Source organism: Kwoniella dendrophila, chromosome 4 (assembly GCF_036810415.1).
Source record: "Kwoniella dendrophila CBS 6074 chromosome 4, complete sequence".
NCBI classification, from domain to species: Eukaryota; Fungi; Basidiomycota; class Tremellomycetes; order Tremellales; family Cryptococcaceae; genus Kwoniella; species Kwoniella dendrophila.
Window position 1 is genome coordinate 1,400,903 of NC_089479.1, and position 15,409 is coordinate 1,416,311.

The following is a 15,409-nucleotide window of genomic DNA, read 5'->3' on the forward strand; positions in this document are numbered from 1 at the left end:
ATGTACGATTCGGAGGATAATATACCGCTGAAGAAGAGGAGAAGTAAATATGAGAGAGTGGAATCAAAGGAAAAAGTCCTTGTATGGGTGAGTTATATCATTTTGCAGTAAATCCAGCAAGTCTGGAGCGTTTGCCTTGACCTTGATACTGAAAACAAAACATATTGGTATCACAGACATTATGCTAATTCATGCCGCAATAATTCTCAGATACGGGAAATCAAGAGTTTTCAGTTGGATGGACAAGCTATTGTATCCCCATCACAAGGTCCATATATGTTAGAGCTGCATTTACCATTAGACTTATTATTCGAATTATGGGAGACTGAGAATAATAAGGACATTCCCTTTTCCTCCTGGTAGTAAGTTATACACTTCTATTACCAATCCACTTCTTGTGCACGACAACGTTATGATACGAAGAGTCGCTAACTTAGGTCTCAAAATGACCAGTTACGCGAGATATCCCTTTAATCATCCAACTCCATTTCCGAAACCACCCAAAGGTGAAAATGAACCTAGACAGCTAAACGGCGAGCATGTAAGCTGAATCTCTGCCTTCACAATTCCTGTTAACAAGCTTAAGACAGTTCATGTCAGTTGCGATGAATGAAGCTCTGATGTATCGTACAAGTCTGTCTAGCTAATCTGTCCATTTTGCAATTCACTATCATTTCCAGACGCCTTATTCACTCAATTTACAAAATGGAACGATAATCTTTGCTAGAAATTTAGTTATTTTACCTAGACCTATATCGGAACCTCAATCTCCACCTTCATCCCTTGAGACATTACCGTTCAGTCCCATCCCAGATGGTGACACTTCAAACTATCTACCTCCACCATCTTATAGAAGGCATATCCAAGACGGAACGCCTGATGGCGATTGACCAAATTCACTTGATCTGATAAAGAAGGATAGATATATGATGCGAGAAAATTCATGTACTGTATTCAAGTATTTTAGGTGTGAACGTTTAGTTCGAAAAGGAAATGACGAGAAAAGCGTTTGTTGGAAGAAGAGTAGTGACGATATACAGTATAAATCATCCAATTATAGATGTTTTGGAAATAATCAGAATTCGAGTTCGTAGCATTTCTTTTGGGATTTTTTCTAGGTTTGCAAAATGGGTCGTCAACAAGAATGTAAAATCAATTTTTATGTTATGTATATGTGTATGCATCCATGTCATTCAAACCTATCGTGCGATACATAATTCTAAAAAAGTACAGAATACCAATGTCCATATGGCTTGTGCAGTTCGAATGGTGGGAAAGTTTGAATCTGGCAGTCAGCCAACTTGCTTGTTAGAGCATTTGCGGAATTGTGATCACAAATGGTACAGTACTCCTGATGAGTGCGAGTCTACTCATCAAGCTATCCATGGAGATTCTATAACGTTGCTTTGCACCGTCGTGATGTAGACGAAAAGATGTTCTTCGAAATCCCGTTCTTGGTGGCGAAGTCTATTTTTATCCACATACCTTCCACTAAAGTCAGCTCGGGAGTACCCTTACCAAAAACAAATTTAGCGGTAGTGACGGTACACAGAACGATCCACGAAGCGTAACGGGAAACAGAGCCTAGTACTGCCATGATCAGCAGTGTACAAACCATCTTCTAAAATACATGGTCCAAGGCAAGATATTTTGTGTTCGAAGAATTCAACAGGAGAACAGGTATAACCCCATTATTTGAGCGAGCTCTCTGATGAGCAGCCAAGTTACGCAGTGCGATCGGATGACGAATCGTGATCTTTTGTATATTTGCATATTTGCAGAATCATTTCGCTATTTTTGAAAGAACCCGACTTCTGCTTCATAACCATCAGGTTGACGTAGATACGCTAATCACAATGTGTAACCCAGTATCGATGGACTTCTATATACTTATTCCATTACAATTGACGATCTCCATCCAGCGTTACGTATTTGGAAAGTGTTTATTGTTTGATTCGCTGATGTCACGAAAAGTGGCGGAATTCGGGTCTTCCTCCAGCCAATTGCATGATAGATCTCTTTCAATATAATACGAGAACAGTACTATCGTCTCAAATGTGTACGTTGAGTCGAGCAATGGTTATGTGACCAGATATTGCTGAAGCTGTGCATGTATATTTGTTGAGAAACCAGACAGTATCGCACTGGCAACCCTTTCTAAACTCAAGCACCTGTGCATCCGTTTCGGCAAATCGGGTTGACGTGTCGTGGTGAGGAATCGCTAGTTTTCGTGGAGTTGACGGTGTTGTTTGATTTTTTGTTGGATTGGCGGTGTAAAGGGAGACTTCTATGTTTTTGATTGTAACTTATGAGGTAAACTGTATATGAATCAGCAAGTAACAGACGCAGCAAACGATACACATATAAGCTACGTGAGCTTGAACAATATTTACTTAGATCTCATAATTTCCCCCATTTTCTACCTATTTATTCCTTCCATTGCACTTTCTACATCATCGATTGATCATTCTCATCTCTTCAACCAACGCGATCTTATCGAATTTGCCAATCAAAGCAAAGAAGCGCAATGAGCGGATTCCACATCGAAGTCCAAATCCAGGTACGTTCGATTGAGAATACAATTCTTTTCCACACTCCAAAGAGCCTTTTGCAACCAATTGATCTAAACCTCTTGAGTCCCTATTTAGATACACGATCTCTATAATAACCTTGCTGTTCTCAAAGATCACCATATTCTCTCCCCTTATTCCATTGTTGTGGCTTTGGAATCAAGAATTCTCTAGTATTTTCACTGATGGCATACACCACATCATTATCATAAAGAACCTCTTGAATCCTTCGGGTAAGTCGACTATCCACATCACCTAGCAGAAATACTCCATTCATACAGTTGTCCTATCCGCTTGATGCTAAGCTTGTCGTTGCCGAATAATTCACCATTCGCCTAGAGATATTCCAACGTTGATGCTGACCATTCTTAGGTTTATCTTCTATCTTCTCGGTAGTCCACATCCTGTCTCTAATGGTTTTGGTCCTGGTTCAATCAATAACCCAGCAGGTGTTGAAACCCAAGACGTGAGTGGCTCATTCTGACCCTCACCTGTATTTGTGATGGAAACGCTCCCCTTACTCTTCTGATCCCAACTTCCGAAACATAGATTTATTGCTAACCTCATCTCTTGCAAGTAAACAGACTCCTATATCTCGCGTCCTTGCCAGCAATGTACCTCTTTGGGTTCAGCGAAAAGATAAAGGCGAATCGAAAGAGCTAGCACTCAAGCTTAAGTTGCATGACGTGTGATATTGAAAATCTAGGGGATGATGTGTAATATTGAGAATGATCAGCACATGCTGTGTCAAGTGAAGATCGTGAAGTATGATAGTGTAACTGGACTGTACTAGTAAAATAAAATGGAATTAGTCAACAATGTGAGATTTGGCTAGTGACCTTTCTATTCCAATTGAAGGAAGCGACGGTCTAGAACAACAGAAGTGTCACTCACGATATCGTCGAATGCTTGATACGATCTTTATGATGCGAAACACCTAGACTTCTCCGCGTATACTGATGATCTAAATCACTGCTATATATTACAACTACTGGCAAATTCAGGTGAACCAGAAACCCTGAAGATGAATGCTGGAGAAGGAGGGGGGGGGGGGGGGGGGGAAGACGTTGATTATAAGAAAACGAACGTAGTAATAGCAAAGTTGAGCTGTTATTTCATTCCCATTTCGCCAATTATGTGACGGAAAGGTCGATCGCTCTACAGTTCAGATTTTTGGAAGTTGAATGCGAATCAGATCTGTCGAAATGATCTACTGTAAATGACAAGATAGAAAACAAGAATAATTACGCTCAGGATTGAAGGACGTAAGTCAAGCTCGCAAGTTGATGATGCAAAATTAAATCATCATTCCTTTGTACTAGTACACGGTATGTAATTCTTGTACCCAGTTTATGAGACTCATTCTTTGGTTTTTTGACATCAGCATGATGACGACAAGATTTTATGCCTACATATCATCCCAAGTAATTATATATAAGTAAGGGGAAAAGGGAGGAAATTCCAGTACCTCACTTAACATACATAACATAAAAACTCATAGTAGCACAAAGTACATGTAGAAGTGGCGAAAATTGGAAAAAATACTGTACTTGGTAATTCCGCCTCTTAGAATTAGTCATCTTTCATTAGTAAATGACATTCCTCGGCATGCCGGTGAGTTCTCTAAAATAAGGTTCAAATCCCATTTTGAGGAATGTCTGTTTTGAATACGTAATATTATTGAACATTCCTTTCTCATCCAAGATTTCGTGGCATTTACACAATTTAATTGATCAATAATCGAGATCCTCAGACATCATGCGCTTTGCTATGTTCTATCATTGATCACACTTCTTTCTTCCCTTCTTTAGATTGTCGTCATATTTCTTTCATGATAAGTTCCAGCAGGAAACATAACCGGTGAATTCCCTTTTAGAGATTATAACCTAAAAGATAGCGAGATAAGATGGAGAGTATTAAGGCTACCGAAGATTTAAAATCGACAGCCACTTCAGATATAACAGAGATTACGGTTTGTCCTTCTCACAACCACTTTTTTTTTCCTTACCTGATTAAGTCCATTGAATTTCTTTCACGCAAACATCCTTCCATCTGGTTTGATCATCCATCATCCCCTGTCATGGACTACTAGAGCTTCAGAGTGGATGTGAGAGAAGACGGACAAAGCTAATCATGCGTGCTAGGTTCATGAAATTACCGTGGGAAGCGATGAAGGATTGATCATTGGTCCAGCATTGTTGGCCCCCTTAGGTAATCAAGAGAAATTAGATGTTCTATTCAGGAGAATACATGACCAGCTTCATGTCAAGATTCCCCTCGACGATTTAGTGTAAGTATTCCATCTCACAACCCGAGCTTTTTCCTATTACAAGAGTTGAAAACACCTGAAATTAGCCACATGATCATCTGTCGCTTACTTTGCCTTTCTTCTTACTGCTACAGTTGGCTACAATTTCCCATGGGTGATCCAATACCTAAATCGAAGGACGAGAATGGATCAGGCGCTGTCCACCTCCCAGCTACTTTATATGGCCATCAGGTAAGGGCGTTTCAGCTCAATATGGTATTTCCCGCAGTAGATTAGACTTTGTTATCGTAGTTTAATCTTTACTGATTATTGTTATGAAAACAGACTCCAGAATCACTCCATTGGCAAGATGGCGTAAAAATCTACTTCAAGGACAAGTCGTTACATGTTGATTATACTAGAAATCCGGAGGCGAGAGAATAAGTCATAGGATGGTATCTCTAACCTTGTGAGTGTTACAGTTTTTATCTTTACTTTGGCCAACATAAAAGCGATCGCTGACGCCGCTATTCAAAAACGCATTATACAGGCCAAAACGAACCTGTAAATCCATCAATCCTCTCATCATCGCCACATTGTACTATACTACTATAAAACCAAATTTGCCACTACATGCATGATTCTACATTCCACAATCTTCCCCACTCTAACTTCTACACACATCAACAAGTTCCGGCTCGAGATCCTTCTGGAATATCAAAATATCGTATTAACACGGATTAAAGCGAGAAAATTGATATATCTCTCAGACACGTCATCAATATATGTACGTCATTTACTCTCTTATCCTTTAAGCGAGATACCTTACCTGTGCACATCATGAAATCGAAGATATCCTACGGTGATGACCAAGGGAAGGAAAGGAATGCCCGTTGGAATATAAAGGTAGAAGTCGAATCACAAGATTGATCTGCAGGCACCGATCACACTAAAAGTCGGATGAGACAGTGGGGAGTGCCAAAATCATAGTAATGTTCTCAAATCTAAAAAATAAATTGCCAAGATAAGTGGAAGACCCTCCTTTATCTTTTCACTTTCGTGGTATCTTTCCTGTCTTCCTCAGCTGTTCCACCTTATTCCGATTTCTTCCATCATGGTTCAATACTCCCGAGATGATTGACCAACCCTCCTTTGGAGGATTGAAACAGTACTAAAAACAATTTTATCAAGATATCACCTGATGTTTTCAATATAACCGGTATCAAAATTGGGTTTGATATCATCAAATTGGTCTAAAATGGTATGATCAGCATCGTTTCTGATGGTGAAAATGACGTTTAGGGTGTTACCAAGATGAAGATGATGGGGACTCTGAAAGGTTCAAGTACCGTCGTATTCCTCACGAAGATGTCTTATGGAAAATCGACTTTGTGACTGAAAGATAAATAGCTGGAAAAAGATATATAAACCCTTCAGACTTAACTCGGATTTCTCTTTTCTTTTCTTTCTTTCTTCATCCAAAAAATAAATAAATTACAAACCAATAACTCTAAATACTACAAAACTAACAAACCAAACCAAACAAAAATCAACTTTAACAAAATGTCTTCAAATAGAGAAATCAATGTTACCGTGAGTACTAAAAAACTTTCCACTTCCTCTCATACTCTCACACCTTCACTTCACTCCTATACAATCGAAACTTCTTCACCTCGACCATCTTCCCCGAATAGACCTTTGAATCTCTCATCTTCCTCCCTCAACTACTTCGCATTGGCTATCTCTATCCCTTCCTTCAAACAGCAATACTGCTAAAGCTGATGGTATTTTCTCTAATCAGGTTTACGAAATCAAAAGAGTTGAAAGTGGTAAACCCGTTTGCGACAACAAACCATTCAAATCTACCATCAAAATGAACGAAAAACTCGAAATGCTCTTCAACAAATGGCAAAAAGAAGTAGAACCCGAAACTCCTCTTAAAGATTTCGAGTGAGTTGCTTTGCACTTTTCCTATTTCTACGCACTTTCCCTTCTTCCTATATCATCTCTGCCACCATATCCTCTTCGTCCACCCAATAAAGCCAAGCTGACGTCATCCTGCCTTCATATAGATTCCTTTACTTCAGAAGACAATCCGATGAACCCGAAACCGGTATGATGGGTGGTCAAAACCCCGTCCATGGTGCTATCAAACTCAGAGGTGATCAAGTAAGTCTATTTGACTTTTGTATATGCTCTCATCTGTATAGCCTTGATATCAAAAACCAGAACTTAATACTGACTTCTCCATTCTTCCCTAGACCCCCGAACAAGTTCACATGCAAGACAACGCTAAAATCTACGTTAAAAGAGAAAACCTCAACTGCTCAATGGACGAAGAACCCCAACTTTAAGAAGCTCATTAACTAAGCTTCGGAATTTACAATTTCCGTAGTCCACAGTTTCTCTTCATAGGTGATATATGGCTTCATAGGTTTTATACGAATTTGAACGATATGAGATGAATTAATGGTAACGATGAAATTACTTCTGCTGCATATAGTGATGGCAGTTGAAAGCAACTACTACAGTAAACGCTTTATAGGATTGACTTCCGCTCTTGAGCTTAGTGATGTTATTAATTGAACGCAACCTCATAGAGCTTACAATACCTGCTTCATTATGCTAGATCAAAGTTTATATTGAGAACTTATAACTGAAATCTTCATAGTCCAAAAATATTCCTGTACCACAGACTGTTCGACCTCTGTCATACTATCTTACTGTACAATCGGTTGCGAAGACTATGCCTCCATGTTTCCATAACCCATTTTAGCCTGCATTCTGTCAAGCCCGCTTGCTATCCAGGAATGATTACTGAACATGCATAGTTTCTTACAACAGAGTACCGTAGAACTACATATAGTACAAGTATAAAAAATCGATACAATGAAGGGTAAAAGACAATATTAAGAATAAATAAATGCAGGGTATTTACGAATCATCATTGTGGAAGAATTGTCCTTTTTTCAATGTAAATATTATTCTCTGAAAGATTTACCAATCATCAGGTACATTACCGTGATTTCTCAACATATCTTCTTGTTTGATATGCGTTCTAACTTGTCTTTCCATTTCAGCATTTATTGCCCAAACCCAACGATCACGTTCGAGCTGCCAGTAACACAACAGATTTGGTTGATCAGCCGAATAGTCGTTTTAGGATATCAATGATTTATACAGTCCTCATCACTAAATGATAGTGAGAAAGATCTAGACTGAAAACTCACTTTAGATCTAGCTCTAAAAATTAATAGTTGATTCGCTTTTTTGCTTAGATCAGGTATAGGTATAGAAGTCATCGAGTCAACAACTTTATTTTGGTTTCCGGTTTGACTTTTTGATTGTTCTTCCTTGTTGTTTGATTCTATGTCATTGTAATTGTTCTTATTACTAAGGTCATTCTCAAGTATACCCCAAGGATGATTTATTGAATGTTTATTGAATTTCTTTGAACTTAATCTAATACAAAACGTCGTATCTTCTGCACCATCAGAAGATTGTAAACCATCTTGATAAACTCTTGATTGTGATGTAAATGTATCTGATGATGAAGTTGAAGGCAGTTCATCTAATGCTAACATTCCTGAATATACCTAAAACAGCAAAAAAGAGAGAGTCAGCTCGACTCTATTTATACCTATATCCATTCATATATCCGTCACAAAGATTAGAATGTATAATTGAGGTAAAAGGAAAAACTCACATAAGCACCATATAAGGAATATCGTTTTTTTCTAATATGAAAAGCATTCTTCTTTTGGATCTTGAATGAAATCAATGCTCCTCCGGTTAAAACTATATATTTGGATCTATATAATCATATAACAGTAACATGTATCAAAAGATGATTTGACATATAATAACGTAAGCTTTAGTTTTCATAAACTTAAAATCTGCATTACAAGGTTTGATTTGACTAACCTAAATTTATCCCATTTATCTTTTTTCATAAACAATTTACCTGAAATACAAATACTTCTACAACCTTTTATAACGCACCAATCCCAAATTTCAGAAATGAAATTATCAGAATCATTCGATAATTCTGTACCTGTGAATGGATTTTCATGTGAATGTAATGTTATAGCATCCATACGTTGTCTAGCGCTATTCAAAAGGGGTGAAAATCATCAATTCAATTAGTAAATTTTATCTCATAAGATTAAATGACCTTAGGTATCGATTGGCTTCTCTTGGACTTACTCAACACGATGTCTTCTTTCCCAATACTTTTGCAATTCTCTTAATCTTTCCACCCATTCTTCGGCTATATCTGTAGATTGAGCTTCTAATCTAACATTTCCACCTGTATTAACAATTACTTCAAATGTTTTACCTTTTATTTCTGTATTTGTTTCTCGCTGACCATGATTGTGAGTAAAATCTGTTTGATTTGGGTCAGGTTGATGATCAATTGTACTATCAGTGATTATTCTATTAAATCCTTGCATTTGTGAACTTGTTGTATTAGATCTCGATCGAGATTTCCCTTTTGACGTTGTTTTATCAGGTATAATTTCAATTGATTGTATATCTCTTAAATCTATACAACCTGAACAATTTTTCAGAAATCTTGATATTCTTTCATGTTCATTATCGATGAAAGTCTTATATAAATCTGGAAATAGTTCTGACGGTGTCGAACTTTCTCTTGAAGGTAATAATGGTGGTTGTGCATCTTTCATATTTCCAACGAAAATGTTTCCTGTAAAAAGCGGGAAGACAAGATGAGTGGTAACCCTTAAGAGTTGAATAAGGGTGGAAGGCAATTCAAAGGGATCTTAACAAATATGAAAGGTATACGAGCACGATGCTTGTACAGTCAAATAACTCACCATCGTGTGACGAGATATAGACCTGTTCCTTGACTGCACCATCTTTGTGTCTCATCAAATAACCTTCTATACCTGGAGGTTCTTCAAGCAAAGTTCCATCCTGCAATTTCAATAGACTAGGTTGATGTTTTGCTGGTCTAAGTTGTAATTCACGTGGTTTTCTTTCTCCCTATAAGGTAAAAACCCAAAAACAAAATCATCTTCAACATTTCCAATTACTTTGCCAAGAAGAATATACATGATTGTATAAGTAATAATGTGAATACTAAAAACAGCACTCACTTGTGATCTAGCTAAACCACTCAATAAATTCCAATCTCTCTTTTCACCTTGTACAGTATTATCATAGACTATCCAATCTAAATTACCAAAATTATTTTTCCATGCTAATTGTAAATTTAATCTTGTAGATGAACCAATTTCAGATTGTTTTTTTAATTCTTCTATATTTATACTTGTATTTAATAACATTTCATAACAATCTTTAATTACTTTATCTTTTTGAAATTTTGCACATTGTTTTGAATTACCTATTTCATTATCATCATCTTGTATTTTTGAAATACCATCATTATTATTGTTATTATCATTATTGTTATTTACAAACAATCTAATTGAAGTTGATAAATCTGGAATTGAAATATCAAATTTGAAAGGTAATTCACCATTTAATTCTCTAAATATTTCCCAAAACCAATCTAATGATCTTGATCTCTCAGCTAATTTCATTATAAAAATTTGACTACCACCTCTTTTATTAATATTAAATTTATTTAACCATTGAATTTGTTTTGATTGTTTAATTTTACTTTTCATTTTCCCAGCTCTTGTATTATTCGACCTTAATAAAACATTAACATCATCTTGTAATTTATTTATTGATGTAGTTAAACATATTGTAACATCTTCAGAATTAAAAATTGATGAATTTGTACGTGTACCTAATAAAGGTATTATAAATGCTAAATGTTTATGTCCAATTAATTTTTCTTGAAATGGATAATTGTAATTTGAATATAATTCAATTTGACCTTTTCTATATATACCTATATATTCTTCTAATGGATCTAATCTAGAACATGGGTTTCGCCGCTACATGTTTGTTTGTAAAAATATCTCAAATCAGCAAAGAGAGCAATATAGGTCAATCGGTAGAAAGTATCCGACTTTGATAGACGTAAGATGATTTGAGCGAAACATACCTGTGAATTCTCATCAAATCCAACTAATTTATCTTCTCTATGATACCCAACTCTGACAATCATTCTATCTCTCAAAATAATTTCACCTGGTCTTTTAACTTCTTCCCAATCATCTTCTTCTTCTTCTTCCTGTTCCTCTAAAGCTTCTTCAACAGCTTGTTGACTTGTTCCAATCACATCATCACCTGATCTTTCTAAAACTTTCAATGGATGTACAGGTGATTTATCTCCTTTCAAACTTTCATTTTGATCTTCTTTAATTCCTTTCAAAGTGGATTTTTTCGAAGATGGATCTTGTATAGGATCAATTGGGAATTGTACACTTTTCGATTTACCTTTTTTTAGATCTTTCTTAGGCGAAGAAGTTGTTGTTTGTTCATTAGGATGTATAGCAGATTGAGTTGAAGTTAGTTCGTTTTCAGGTTTAGATGATTTTCTCAAAGCCGATTTCAATCTAGTTGAAATACTACCGGAAGATTTCTTATTCCTGATCTTTGTACCTTCTATTACATCTAATTGACCTATATCATCGGACTGATTTTGTAGAGCCGAATTACGTAGTGAAGGTAGATGAGAATGATCTTCACCATATGTACTATCTGATACGAGTGGTTGTATGGAAGAAGATTGAGAATTTCTTAACCCCTTTTTAATCGTTTCCTCCTCCTCCTCCTCCTCCTCACCTTCATCATCTTCACCTAAAGAAGGTTTTGGTGTCAATTCGTATCCTCCCAAATTACCAGCTAAGTCATTTCCATTATCGTCTCCTTCCGGACTGATATCTAGATCTAAAGTAGATCTTGATGATTCACCTTGCTGATATATTGAAGTTGAAGTTGAAAATTTTGTACGTGCAGTAACGAAACTTTCTTGTGTTGTTCTGGTTGATACAGTTGGTCTAGTTTTAATAGACTTTGATTTTGATTTCATAGATTCTTTATCTTTCTCTTTGGCCGTCTCTGGGAATGTCTGAATTGAAGATATCGTATCATTTTCCTGCTTGTGTACTTCTTCATTTTCATCAATTATAATACCTATAAATTCACGTCCAATATCAAAACTATCACCAATCCATATATTCTTTTCTTTATCAGTCGCTTTCTGTTTTTGATGACTATCATAATTTTCTGATAAATTAGGTGATTCAAAATGTAAATCCAATTGTTCTATAATATCTTCACCTTTTTTACCTTTTTTAAGAATTTTAATCTTTTTCGTAGCTTCTCTAATCAGATTTTGATGTTTATTGTTGTTACCACCCCTAACACCGTTATCTATAAAACTCGTCGATGAGTTATTATTATTACCTTGATTATCACTCCCATCATCATCATCATTTTCTAGATTCCTTATTATAGGTAAATGTGAAAGAGCTCTTTTTCTTAAATCATATATCCTTTTTCTTTTTTCTATTGTTTCATTTGAATTTATAATTTTTAAAGGTATTGATCCTAAAAATCTACGTTTTAAATAATGTCTTTCATTTTCTTCTTCACTTATATGTGATTTTGTTTCAACTACTTTAGCTGAAGGTTTAGGTATTGGATCTATAGATGGTTGATGAGCTGAATAATCATGTGTTAGGTTTGGATCTGGTGGTGTGAAATGTTTAGCTCTAAATGATGTTGATGAATTTGCTATGGCAGGCATCCTGACCGTATTTTTATCCTATCTTTCTGTCAATACTGATCAAGCTCAGCTTAGCTTCACACAGTGATTCTTTGTGAATGATTCATTGGCGAGGTGAGTTTCGAGATTCGATGATATACTTCACATGTGTCAATCAATAATGCTTACTTCCTCATCATGAAATCTATATTTGTTTATGCAAATGCTTCTTTCGTAAAATATGTCCCGGTGTACAAAATCGGTCAGGGAGGAAAAGATATCTTACGTTGTATCCAATGCGCATGATGACGCAAAATCATCTCGAGATCAATCCGACGGAACTCGCACAACATCTGGTAGATATCTTTTCCAGAAAGAGGGGCAACAAGTACTTTACAGTTTTGTAAACCCCATACATATCTTGGAAGGTATCGCTTGAGATGCATGTTATGATATACATTTATGGCAGAGTAGCCTTGATCAAATCAACTCGTGGATCCTCTCCTTCTACATACCTCTACAACATTCACAAAATTTCATATCTTTCGATGACGTGAAAACCATTGATTTCTTGAATTGGTCATACCAAGGCTGCAGAGCTAATAAACCTCTGACGAGCTTTTCCACCTTTCTGCCTGTATTTAGACATTCTTCTGCTTCCTCGCTTATATCTAGCGATAAATCATTGTCTTCATCTACCTGGTCTGTAAGAGTATAGTCGCCATCATCGATGATTGTTTCCCCTTTACCTAACTCACTTGGATCATCAGTATATTCAGCGTCTATAAAAATATATTTCCTATCTAATTTTGATAAATCAAATGGAAGACTTTCAGCAATTCTTACAGCTCTTTTCAAATTGGTTGATTCAGTGATCAAATCTTCCCACATCGGATATTGTTTTTTCGCTACTGCAAAATCAATTTTAGCGTGTGAGTTTGAAAAGAATACTTTATATTCTTTGACAGATTTGATATATGGTAAATTTTGAGTAGTCACATTGTGTAAAGTGAATTTTTCAGGTTCGAAACTCGATAATAGGTATCTTAATGAATTAGCTTTATTGTATAAACTTGATGAATATTGTAATATTTCATACAATGTATCCTCACTTAAAGTTGTTGGTTCTTCTGCTTCTTCATAATCTTCTTTATGCTTATTTTCTGCTTCATTCTCATATTCCTCAGATAAATCAAATAGATTATCTATATGATTACCATTTAGGGGTGTTTTTATACTTTGTTGCCCAGCCGAATGAAACGGTGAGATGATTTGTGCATTGGGCAAGGGAGGTAGAGGAAACCATGCACAAATTTCATCAGGTTGAATGAAATTAGATAATTCTTGTACTCTTTCTACACCATCTGTATCAAGCTCGAGTGCTAATGATAAGATTAAATTGCTACCTAAAATAAGTTTTCGTATATTGGGGAATATTAAAGTTGTTTCGCCAATTGACTGTTGAGCTTGAATAAAGGCTATTGCAGAAGGTAAATCATGTATAGTTAGATGTTCACATTGCTGAAGTAAAGATAGTTTTCTTAAATGAGTTGAAGTAGTTGGGAATGGGTGATTGATAAATAGAGCGGAAAGTTCGTCTTCTACCAAGTCTTCTTCGATAGAAGGATAAACTATGAAAATTCGCATCTATCAGTTAGCGCTTATCCCTAGTAGACGAGGCAAGAGATAACTGACTTCCCATCAATCCTTCAAATACATCATTCCCCCTTCCTCTAAATCTTAGTTCCAGCTTCTCGTATTGAAGTACAGGTAAAAAGAGGTGATAAAAAGCTATTGAGCAACTCAGTAGTTTTGCCGCAGTTCGCTTTTGAGAGTTTTCAATTAGTATATTCCTAATTAGTATGATTATATCCAAAGGTAGTTTGGGTTGATAAGTGTTAGTACTTTGGTGAGTATACGTTATTTGAGAATATCTCTCGCAAGAAGGTTGATTATAAAACATTTTTGAGGGGATTGAGGGAAATCAAGCAGAAAAATGAGAAAGGGTAAATAATGTGAATGATCTAGTACAAGGAACAATTGAAAATCAATCGCAAGTCAAGATAAAACGATAAAACAGAGATCAAGAGGCAACGGATATAATATATCAGATGTAGCGAAGAAATATGACGATTGTTGAAGAAGAGGGGAGAGATCATAAAGAAGAGAAAAGGTATCCTACTGATACTCGCCAGCAGTGTAAACATCTTGTAAGCTTGTAATGACAATAACAATAGTCGATCACTCGGATGATTTTCTGCCAAGAGATAAACGGAGATAACCCACCTCTCCATCATATTTCTTGTCAACCAATAATGCATTTTGACGCGTAGGAAATCCAATCTTCTCCTGTGGCACTTTTCCCATTTTTCGATCATTCTTCAAAGGTTTAGTTTTTATATTCAGGGTCTAAAATAGTAAAATCAAGACAACACACACACACACAACAAACTACATCTATAATCACAAAGCACAGACCTCTATATCAAAACATTTAATATCATACATCATACATCATACATCATACAATCAACATCACACTCACTTTTACAACGTATAATAATAGTCTAGATCCATCAAAATAAGGGAAACAAACATCATAGCGAAAGGATATCACACAGACACACAGACAGATTGAGTCTATTATTGCATCACCATCACACTCAACACGTTGCGTTTCAGTTAAAATCAAAACTAGCCTTTCATCCTTTCATCCCTTTCATCCCTCCAACTTGAAAATCATCGTTTTTTTCATAGTCTATCTCATCGTTTGGCTGGCTTGAACTATCTCCTAGTTCATCTTTCTTTCTTTCGTACCGATTTTCGACTTTCAACAGATTCACCAACAATGTTTAATTCAACATAAACACCGCTCACATTCTTTTGGATTCAAGGTCGACAATATATCGACAATCACACTCTTTTACAACAACTAACAAAATT

General features: G+C 36.0%; 5 protein-coding genes across 5 annotated transcripts; 3 read left to right on the forward strand and 2 right to left on the reverse strand.

The window, feature by feature from the left end:
* On the forward strand, window positions 1–890 carry L201_003629 (uncharacterized protein; the record flags this gene model as incomplete). The annotated part of the gene is made up of 4 exons (XM_066219382.1): window positions 1–87; window positions 211–362; window positions 454–541; window positions 681–890. The coding sequence occupies 4 exons, from the start codon at window positions 1–3 to the stop codon at window positions 888–890; spliced, it is 537 nt and encodes a 178-aa protein (XP_066075479.1).
* Window positions 891–4,476: 3,586 nt separating this feature from the next.
* L201_003630 (uncharacterized protein) lies at window positions 4,477–5,262 on the forward strand (the record flags this gene model as incomplete). Its single annotated transcript, XM_066219383.1, has 4 exons — window positions 4,477–4,542; window positions 4,715–4,860; window positions 4,974–5,070; window positions 5,164–5,262. 4 exons carry the CDS (start codon window positions 4,477–4,479, stop codon window positions 5,260–5,262), a joined length of 408 nt encoding a protein of 135 aa, XP_066075480.1.
* Window positions 5,263–6,381: 1,119 nt separating this feature from the next.
* On the forward strand, window positions 6,382–7,172 carry L201_003631 (uncharacterized protein; the record flags this gene model as incomplete). The annotated part of the gene is made up of 4 exons (XM_066219384.1): window positions 6,382–6,411; window positions 6,620–6,768; window positions 6,891–6,987; window positions 7,080–7,172. The coding sequence occupies 4 exons, from the start codon at window positions 6,382–6,384 to the stop codon at window positions 7,170–7,172; spliced, it is 369 nt and encodes a 122-aa protein (XP_066075481.1).
* Window positions 7,173–7,815: 643 nt separating this feature from the next.
* On the reverse strand, window positions 7,816–12,508 carry L201_003632 (uncharacterized protein; the record flags this gene model as incomplete). The annotated part of the gene is made up of 8 exons (XM_066219385.1): window positions 7,816–7,932; window positions 8,049–8,414; window positions 8,525–8,630; window positions 8,743–8,928; window positions 9,025–9,526; window positions 9,657–9,825; window positions 9,939–10,748; window positions 10,859–12,508. The coding sequence occupies 8 exons, from the start codon at window positions 12,506–12,508 to the stop codon at window positions 7,816–7,818; spliced, it is 3,906 nt and encodes a 1,301-aa protein (XP_066075482.1).
* Window positions 12,509–12,973: 465 nt separating this feature from the next.
* On the reverse strand, window positions 12,974–14,113 carry L201_003633 (uncharacterized protein; the record flags this gene model as incomplete). Its single annotated transcript, XM_066219386.1, has 1 exon — window positions 12,974–14,113. One exon carries the CDS (start codon window positions 14,111–14,113, stop codon window positions 12,974–12,976), a length of 1,140 nt encoding a protein of 379 aa, XP_066075483.1.
* Between the last annotated feature and the right edge of the window lie 1,296 nt (window positions 14,114–15,409).